Source organism: Oryx dammah, unplaced genomic scaffold (genome assembly GCF_014754425.2).
Source record: "Oryx dammah isolate SB20612 unplaced genomic scaffold, SCBI_Odam_1.1 HiC_scaffold_5, whole genome shotgun sequence".
NCBI classification, from domain to species: domain Eukaryota; kingdom Metazoa; phylum Chordata; class Mammalia; order Artiodactyla; family Bovidae; genus Oryx; species Oryx dammah.
In genome coordinates, this window is record NW_024070189.1 from 993,007 (window position 1) to 1,003,310 (window position 10,304).

General features: G+C 38.7%; 1 protein-coding gene across 1 annotated transcript in view; it reads left to right on the top strand.

Moving 5' to 3' along the window:
- The first annotated feature begins 9,332 nt into the window (after positions 1-9,332).
- The window catches only part of TMEM232 (transmembrane protein 232), a 247,935-nt gene continuing 246,963 nt past the window's right edge, over positions 9,333-10,304 (top strand). The window contains exon 1 of the mRNA XM_040239692.1: positions 9,333-9,410. Within this exon, the coding sequence (XP_040095626.1) occupies positions 9,346-9,410 (65 nt within the window). The 5' untranslated portion in view covers positions 9,333-9,345. The remainder of the gene's footprint in view (positions 9,411-10,304) is intronic.

Here is a 10,304-nt window from a genome sequence, read left to right on the forward strand (position 1 = left end):
CGTACGCACACCCATGTTACCCCCAATGTTTTACCTGTCTGTTCAGTCCGTACTCTAGCCCCGTTCTCACGCGCTCTTGGATCCAAACCATGAAATGGTTTTGCCTGTTGTTGAACTTTGTATATGGCATCACGCACTATGTACACTTCTGTATTTGGCTTCTTTCACTCAACGTAATCTATTTCTGTTGACTGTTGCAATAGTTTTGGGTTTTTTTGGTTTTTTTTTTGTTTGTTTGTTTGTTTTTTTTATTACTGGGGAAGAATCCTATCACATAAACAGATCACAAGCTTATCCATTCTCCTCCTGATGGACGTTTGAATTGTTTCCAGTCTGAGGCTGTTGTGAATAATAGTCCTGTAAACATCCTCATACGTATCCTTTTGAAACATTTCTTTTGGAGTGAACTTTCTGGGTCAAGGGACAGGTGTATAATTGATTACCTTTCTAAGATGGAAATAGATTTCCAAGATGTTTATGGCTTATTTTTACTCCTGTGGCAACGTATGAGAGTTCCATTGTTCTACACATGGCAAAACCTAATATTGTCAATTTTTAAAAAATGTTAGCCCTTTTATTTGAACAGAAAATATAACTGTTGGTCTAATTTGAACATTCTTGAAGATTAATGATTTTGAGCATACTTGTTGATTTTTTTTTCTCTCAGATTTTGTTCTTTATATCATTAATTTTTGTTCTTAATTCTCTTCCACTTTTGGGGAGTATATCTTCTGATTTTTCTTATATCTTATGTGAGCTAATTTTTTACTTTTTTTTTTTGTTTGTTTGAGGTAAGTGCTACTTTTGTTGCATTTCACAAGTTTTTATGTGTGATGTTTTTATTATCATTTAGTTTTAAGTATTCTTGAATTCCATTATTTTTGTCCCACATGTGACTTAGAATTGCAACCTCCACAACACAGTTTTAATTAATTTTTTTTACTTTTAATTTGATTGTGTTTTGATGTCAGGATTATCTACTCATATAAATTACCTATTCTTGGTAATTTAAGACTTGCTTTAGGCTAAAATTTTTTAAAAATTGTACTTGTGCTCGGGAAAGATAATATTCTCTGATTAAATGCAGAATTCTCTGTGTCCATCATATATTGTTTATATCTTCTGTACCTTTGCTGGTTTTCTTTTTGTTTCCTACTGGACTTGTAAACAGTTAAAGCATAGCTTACACTATGTTTTGCTAATTTATTTTCTCAGAGCCACGCTGGCTAACTACTTCTTTGTATACCCATATACAACCAATTCCTAGTAATTCATTTCTCCCTATAGATTAGCTCAGGGTGTTTTCTCTTATTTCTTAGATTTCAAGTTTCCTTCTTAGTCCTACAAAGTTGCTTTAAAAGATAGGATCCCAAGTCTATGTTAATGAGTCATCTTTTCAGAAACTGAAACCCCTGTCAGTAATTTTTATTGATTAATCTTTTAAAATTGAATGCAATCTATATTTTGTATGTGTATTCTTCAGCTTTTTATGTAACTCTTTTTCAAATACACTGTCCTCTTTCCCCATGTTTGTGCCTCTTTTTTCCTTTTCTTATATTTTTGTTGGCTGTGTGTCAGTCACAAAGTCATGTCCGACCCTTTGGCCCCATGGACTGTAGCCCACCAGACTCCTCTGTCCATGGGATTCTCCCGGCAAGAATACTGGAGTGGGTTGCCAATTCCTCCTCCATTTGTTGGTTAGGACTACCTATAAAATTTTGAAGAGTGGCAATAATATGGATATCCTTGTATTGTTCTTGGCTTTTTAGATAAAGCTTTTAAAGCTTCTAAATTTTTCCTGTTAATTATCATGTTTCTTTTAGATTTTCTTAGACACCTTTAATTAAATTGAGTAAAACTGCTAACTTGTAAAGTTTCTATTTTATAACCATGAGTGAAAACTGGATTTAATTGAATTATTCTTTGCCATATATAAAAATATTTTCTTTTTCACCTAAAATCCATCAATGCTATGGCTTATAACAATAGATTTTATAGTATTATATTATCTTTGCTCTTTTGAAGTTGACCTTTCTCAGTTATAAAGAACTTTTCTTTTTATTGGTGTTGTTGACTTTGGTTTCCTTATAGTTTCATCTAGGATTCTTACAGGTGAGATTTCCCAGTGAATTTATTTTCCCATACAGACCCAAATCCTCTACCTTGGGTAATCATAAAATGTATTTATATAAGATCTGATAAGACTATGGAAATTTTAAAAAAATGTAAAGTGGTAACTTTATAAAAACATAAAGGTTTTCTGGAGAGAAAGAATGAACATAAGAATAAAAGAAAATGATAAACTAAATAATTGTATTAGCATTTCTAAAATAGTTTTTGTTCAAGTGCTGGGTTATTCTTTTGGTATTGAAATAGTTAGATATTATGTCTTTTTTGGTTTATTACCATTTAAAGAAATAGATATATACTGTATCTATGTAAATATGGTTACTTTGCAATTTTTAATTAAATGCTGTAAAAAAAATGATTAAATATCTGTGATTGTCAATCAGTACTTATAAAATTTTTATTATAAGAAATTCCCTGGTGGTCCAATGGTTAGCACGTGGCACTTTTACTACCTGAGGCCACGGTTCAATCCCTGGTAGGGGAACTAAGATCCTGCAAAACACTAGCTGTGACCAAAATATATATATACATGTATGCATATATGTGTGTGTGTGTGTGTGTGTATGACACGGGCCTTCCTGGTGGCTCAGATGGGAAAGAATCCACCTGCAGTGTCAGAGACCTGGATTTGATCCCTGGGTCGGGAAGATTCCCTGGAGAAGAGCATGGCACCCACTCCAGTATTCTGGCCTGGAGAATCCCATGGACAGAGGAGCCTGGTGGGCTACAGTCTGTAGGGTCACAAAGAGTCGGACATGCCTGAGTGACTAAGCACAGCACAGTGCATATATGACTATAAAAGCTTTAATCGTGCAGAAGAGTTGAGAGCATAGTAGATGAATCTTCCTTTTCTTATAACCCCAGATTTAAGAATTGTCAATTCTGTGGATACCATGTGGTGTATTAATCATATAATTTTTTACGTCTAAGGTCTTTACTGTATGTATGTGATTAGTTAGACTATTACACAAAGAACAAACACTAATGAGTTGTACTCTTCCCTTGACTAATGAGTCACTAACAGAAGGTGCCTTATATATGAGGAGACTGAGCAGCTGCAAGCTAAGCGGTTGCACAGTAACAGATGCAGTCTGTGGCACTGGAGACAGAATTTAAAGTTAGTTGCTTCCTGCACTTGCACATTTATCCACTACCCCAGACAAGTGTCTGAGGAGGAGATATCACAGAGGCAGGGAGATGGGCCAAGGGAGAAATGTGATGGATGAGAAAGACTTATTTCCAGAAGGAATGGTGAAATCAGTAACTATAGAGCAGGGATCAGGGAGACCAGTACAGAAAAACTGATAGTGGAATTGTCCACCTGGAAATCATTGTCAGCCTTGGAAAGATTGTCTCAGGGTGGGGATAACAGAAACTAGCTTGCAGATGTTTTGTGAACTAAAATACATTTAAAGGTAGATATCATTTAATATAAAAAATCATGTCTGAAGTAGAAGGTAAAAACAAGCTATTTACTTGCCCACTTCAGATAAATATGTGAGATAAATTTTCAGAGTCTATTTAAATTATTGAAAATCATCTCTGGAATGTGGTAGAGAAGACGGGCCTTGTTGCAGACCATAGTGGGCGCTGGATAGGCCAAGAGATTGTATCAAGAGTGGAGGTGGAAGCAGGTCTTCGAAATAGCTGATGTCAGTATGATTTTTTTTTTAACCTTTCATTTCAGAATTAATAGACTTTATTTTTAAAAATCAATTTCAATGTCTTTTGATCTAGCCTTTAAGCTCAGTTTTATTCACCTAAGATTTGTTTCCATTTCAGTCCACAAACTCAGTCAGTACTCTGCATTTTGGGGTACCATAGAGAATAAAAGGATATTTAAATCTTAAAGTTCTATTTAGCTTATTTAAAAAGCCTCATTTTTACCCTTATGTCACAGTTTGCTGATTCAGGAAAAAATGATGACTATTCCTTGATAAAGATCTAAATGTGGAAAAATCTAGTTTAGCAGTCCGTTTGAATCTCTACATTTAATTGTTGTGATTTCCCAGCAGAGTCAACCAAGTGAGTTTTTGTATTTGAGAGCAGATCACTCAAAATTATGTGGCCTCGTTTTCATTTTCTCTTCCACTTTTCAGGTGATCTGGGTGTTGCTGACTCTAGTCCCTGGATAGTTGATATGTGGCCTTTTTGTATCTAATGGTTCATAAGGTGTCCCAGCTGAGTGTCACACAGTTATTTTTAGTCCTTTAGAGTTTCTTTGTATTCTGTTGCTGAAGGACATGTTTGTCCAGCTGCAAGCTCTCCAGTGAAGGGTATCCAGGTTACTAGAGACTGTGAGAGAAGCCACTGTTTGTCTCTTTCTATACAATTAGCAAGTCACCATCACTGCATGTAGCTGTCTTCAGTTCAGCTCAGTCGCTCAGTCATGTCCGACTCTTTGCGACCCCATGAATCGCAGCACGCCAGGCCTCCCTGTCCATCACCAACCCCCGAAGTTCACTCAGACTCATGTCCATCGAGTCCGTGATGCCATCCAGCCATCTCATCCTCTGTCATCCCCTTCTTCTCCTGCCCCCAACCCCTCCCAGCATCAGAGTCTTTTCCAATGAGTCAATTCTTCACATGAGGTGGCCAAAGTACTGAAGTTTCAGCTTTAGCATCATTCCTTCCAAAGAAATCCCAGGGCTGATCTCCTTCAGAATGGACTGGTTGGATCTCCTTGCAGTCCAAGGGACTCTCAAGAGTCTCTTGGGGAGGCATAAAAGGTACAGATCTCCCATGTAGGTTTTAATAAATGGTTCAAAAATCCTTTTTATCAAATAGTATATTAGACATTGAGTGTTTTAGCTTGACTAATCAAAAAAGCAAGAGAGTTCCAGAAAAACATCTATTTCTGCTTTATTGACTATGCCAAAGCCTTGACTGTGTGGATCACAATAAACTGTGGAAAATTCTGAAAGAGATGGGAATACCAGACCACCTGACCTGCCTCTTGAGAAATCTGTATGCAGGTCAGGAAGCAACAGTTAGAACTGGACATGGAACAACAGACTGGTTCCAAATAGGAAAAGGAGTACGTCAAGGCTGTATATTGTCACCCTGCTTATTTAACTTCTATGCAGAATACATCATGAGAAACGCTGGACTGGAAGAAGCACAAGCTGGAATCAAGATTGCCAGGAGAAATATCAATAACCTCAGATATGCAGATGACACCACCCTTATGTCAGAAAGTGAAGAGGAACTAAAACGCCTCTCCATGAAAGTGAAAGAGGAGAGCGAAAAAGTTGGCTTAAAGCTCAACATTCAGAAAACGAAGATCACGGCACATCTGGTCCCATCACTTCATCGGAAATAGATGGGGAAAGAGTGGAAACAGTGTCAGACTTTATTTTGGGGGGCTCCAAAATTACTGCAGATGGTGACTGCAGCCATGAAATTAAAAGACGCTTACTCCTTGGAAGAAAAGTTATGACCAACCTAGATAGTATATTCAAAAGCAGAGACATTACTTTGCTGAGAAAGGTTCATCTAGTCAAGGCTATGGTTTTTCCTGTGGTCATGTATGGATGTGAGAGTTGGACTGTGAAGAAGGCTGAGCGCTGAAGTATTGATGCTTTTGAACTGTGGTGTTGGAGAAGACTCCTGAGAGTCCCTTGGACTGCAAGGAGATCCAACCAGTCCATTCTGAAGGAGATCAGCCCTGGGATTTCTTTGGAAGGAATGATGCTAAAGCTGAAGCTCCAGTACTTTGGCCACCTCATGCGAAGAGTTGACTCATTGGAAAAGACTCTGATGCTGGGAGGGATTGGGGCAGGAGGAGAAGGGGATGACAGAGGATGAGATGGCTGGATGGCATCACGGACTTGATGGACGGTAGTCTGAGTGAACTCCGGGAGTTGGTGATGGACAGGGAGGCCTGGTGTGCTGTGATCATGGGGTTGCAAAGAGTTAGACACTACTGAGTGACTGAACTGAACTGAAGTGAACTGAATGATTAATAAGTGTGACTCTGGTTATAGTAAGACAGTACAAAAAAATCCTGTTGCACATATAATGATAGTAGCAACAATTCCTTATTGATGACTTCAAGTTTTAGAAGATACTGAGAATTTGAGGAATATTCTTAGGCAAATTTTGTGAAAGTTGATGACATTTTTATATTCATTTTTTTGAGTTTTTTGTGGGGTCTATAAGGGAAGTCATTTTAAGTCTTATTTTCTTTGTTTATTTACCTACCTGAGGGTGTAATTCTACCATCTCTATGGCAGACATTTCTGAAGACATTCCTCTTTTCTTTTTGGAGATTTGAGATTATTTGGTTACTGTTTCTTTTTTTTTTTAGCTAAAAGCAAGAGTAATAATAAAATAGACAGTCTTATCTCTCTCATATATCACAGTACTATTCAAATAGTGGCTCATAAACTAGTGTTGGTTAAGGACTTTTGCTATCAAGGTATGTGCTCCCAAGAGTAAGTGTGTCTTTTACAGCAGTTTGGTGTTTTCTACCCATCCAGTCTGGGGAGACCCCATCGACAGGTGCTATGGAATGTGCATACTGATTAGATAGTGCGAATACCACCATGTAAGGACTCTTTACCCACAGATGTGAGGAATCTTTGGACAATAGGTTCAGTGATCAACGGAGAATTTCCAAAATAATTAGTCTCTAACTTTTGCAGTTTCAAAAATTATGACTAATCCTAGTCGGTCCTGTGAAATATATCAGGAAACAGCTAAAAGGTCTAGGTCAATATGCCATTGGAAGGACTGATGCTGAAGCTCCAAAACTTTGGCCACCTGATGCCAAGAGCTGACTCATTGGAAAAGACCCTGATGCTGGGAAAGATTGAGGGCAAAGGGAGAAGAGGGCAGCAGAGGACGAGATGGTTAGCTAGTATCATCACTGACTCAATGGACATGAGTTGGAGCAAACTCGGAGATAGCAGAGGATGGGGGAGCCTTGTGCGCTGAGTTCGTGGGGTCACAGAGTCAGACTCAAGTTGGCGACTAGACAGCAATATGCCCAGCACAAGCATATTAAGATCCATTTGTCGTCAATTCACTTTCTCGTAAATTATTTTTTTTCTCTAAGTGCCTTTTAAGGTGGAAATATTCAAAGAGATGTTAACTGTTTTATAAAATAAATTCCTGAATATATCAATGCTACTTGGAAATAACTTACATTTTATATTAAAGTTGAATGGCAACCCACTCCAGTATTCTTGCCTGGAGAATGCCGTGGACAGGGGAGCCTGGTGGGCTGCTGTCCATGGGGTCACACAGAATCAGGCATGACTGAGGCGACTTAGTAGCAGCAGCAGCGACTCTTAATGACACCCCTGTAATAGCACTGTATAGTTGCTGACTTAAAAATATGTCTGCTCTATGTCCTAATGGACATGGATTATTCAGTTCAGTTCAGTTGCTCAGTCGTGTCCGACTCTTTGCGACCCCATGAATCGCAGCACACCAGGCCTCCCTGTCCATCACCATCTCCCAGAGTTCACTCAGACTCACGTCCATCGAGTTAGTGATGCCATCCGGCCATCTCATCCTTTGTCGTCCCCTTCTCCTCCTGCCCCCAATCCCTCCCAGCATCAGAGTCTTCTCCAATGAGTCAACTCTTCTCATGAGGTGGCCAAAGTACTGGAGCTTCAGCTTTAGCATCATTCCTTCCAAAGAAATCCCAGGGTTGATCTCCTTCAGAATGGACTGGTTGGATCTCCTTGCAGTCCAAGGGACTCTCAAGAGTCTTCTCCAACACCACAGTTCAAAAGCATCAGTTCTTCGGTGCTCAGCCTTCTTCACAGTCAACTCTCACATCCATACATGACCACAGGAAAAACCATAACCTTGACTAGACGGACCTTAGTCAGCAAAGTAATGTCTCTGCTTTTGAATATACTATCCAGGTTGGTCATAACTTTTCTTCCAAGGAGTAAGCGTCTTTTAATTTCATAAAAATATGTCTGCTCTATGTTCTAATGGACATGGATTATTAGAAGCACTAATAGATAATGATATTTTCTGTTTATGATACGTATTTCTTGCTGTATATTTTCCCATTGCACCTCCTGGTCTGCCTTCTACCCTTCACCACTTTGCCCTGCACCTTCCGGGATCTAGTTTGGTTTAGCAGATGGAGGCACAGGCAGAGGATTGGAGGGCAATGCTGAGGGCTCCCTCTTGGCAGGCAGGCTCAGGTCAGTTACATCTCTCCATCAAAGGCCAAAGATGTTCCTTGAGCACCGTCCTCTACAGCTCTTCATTCTGGGTCCTTCTGCCCCTCAGTCCTGAGCATAGTAATGGTTCCCTCTCTTCTTGCCAGCCCCTGAGAATGGCACATCTTGGATTTTTCTAAACTTTTTTACTTGAATATCTCTGCTCACACATTTGGAAAATCGCTTTATTCAGTTACCCCATTTATGGGTGCTGTCCACTTCCTGCTAGAACCTTGGCTAATGACCCAGTTTAAAAAATTAGCTATCTTAAAAAATGATATGCAAGATAATTTAATATAAGTCTGTCCATTTTATTATTTCATTATGTGTCTGACTACTCCACTAAACACAAAATAGTGTGATCTAGTTTTAATCATACACTAATAAAATGTGCTCAGAAATATTTCACAAGGGTAATAAATGTGGATGTGAGAGTCAGCAGAGAAAGCATAATCTAAATGGCAAAAAAAAAAAGACATAAAAAGAACTTTACAAGTGGTTTAAAAACAAAAAACAGAAAGCATAGTAATCTAATGATTATCACAAGCACTTAGATAAAGCTTACTATATGCTAGGCTCTTTTCTAACCAATCTATGTATTTTGATTTATTTCTTCCAGAAACTCTATAGGGAGGTACTATTCCCATTGTGCAAGTGAGAAGGCAGATATAATTCAGTAAATTAGTCTGGTTGTGTTCTCTTTACTATGCTGTGCTGCTCTTTTAATGGTTTTCCCCATTAAACTGCTAAAGTATAACAAAGACTGAGCATTATATGAAAGGATCAGTTTATAATGGTGACATAGCATAAATAACATGGACTTCAAAGCTGAGTTTGACTCCTAGGTCTGAATTTTAAATTTAAGTGCTTCCTTAATATAGTTTTACTCTTAAGCCTGATTTTCCTTCTTACCACCCTTTTCCCATTAAATCATGAATTTGCATGAAATTTATTACTGGGTACTGTGAGTGCATTTGTATTCTAACATAAAATTTAATATTTCTCTTTAGGTTTATGATCTGTGAACATGCCTAACAAATCACCAGTGATTGGTAAATCTGAAGTAGTATCTTCCTCTTATGAAAAATCAAAGTAAGTTTGAAAGAAAACGTCATACTATTAAAGTAGTAGACCCATATATATTGTAGAATTTAGAAAGTTCCAGAAAATTGTGAACAGTAAAATATAATTGCTCATAATTCAATATTGTTGTTTAGTCCTTAAATTATGTTCAACTGTTTTGTGACCCCATGGACTGTAGCCCATCAGGGTCCTCTGTCCATGGGATTACTGGAGGCAAGAATATCGAGGCAAGAATACTGGAGTGGGTTGCCGCTTCCTTCTGCGGGGGATCTTCCTGACCTAGGAATCAAACTTGCATCAGCAGGCAGATTCTTTACCACTGAGCCACCAGAGAATCCCTCATAGTTAAATAACTACTATTCTATAAAGTAATAACTTTGTAATGATTTTTTATGAGATCATATATTTCAAAAAATTTAAGTTGCTGTATTAATCCATGAAATGCATAGAGAAAGTGTTGAATAACTACTGAGTGATGAAGCGTCTTAGTTATTTCTAAGCCCTTTGCTGTTTCAAAGTAAGCCACAGTAGAATATTTTTCTGCATTTCAAAGTATTTCTTTGGGATAGGTTTCTGAAGTGAAGTAAGTGACTAGACCAAAGTTTGTTAATTTAAAAATGGTTTGGGATTCTGAGAAATATAAGAGCTTCTTTAGGTGTGCCGGGTCCTCGTTGCCGCGCTTAGGCATTCTCTGGTTGCGGCGGGCATGGCCCTCTTCACAACAGTGTGTGTAGTTGCGGCGGGTGGGGCCCTCTTCACTGCAGTGCGTGGCTTGTTTCTGCCAGGGGGGTTTCTCTCCCTGTGGAGCACAGGCCCTGGAGCACGTGGGCTTCAGTCGCTGTGGCCTGCAGGCTCGGTCCTCCCAGCTCGCGGGCTTAGAGCGCAGGCTCAGTAGCTGTGGCC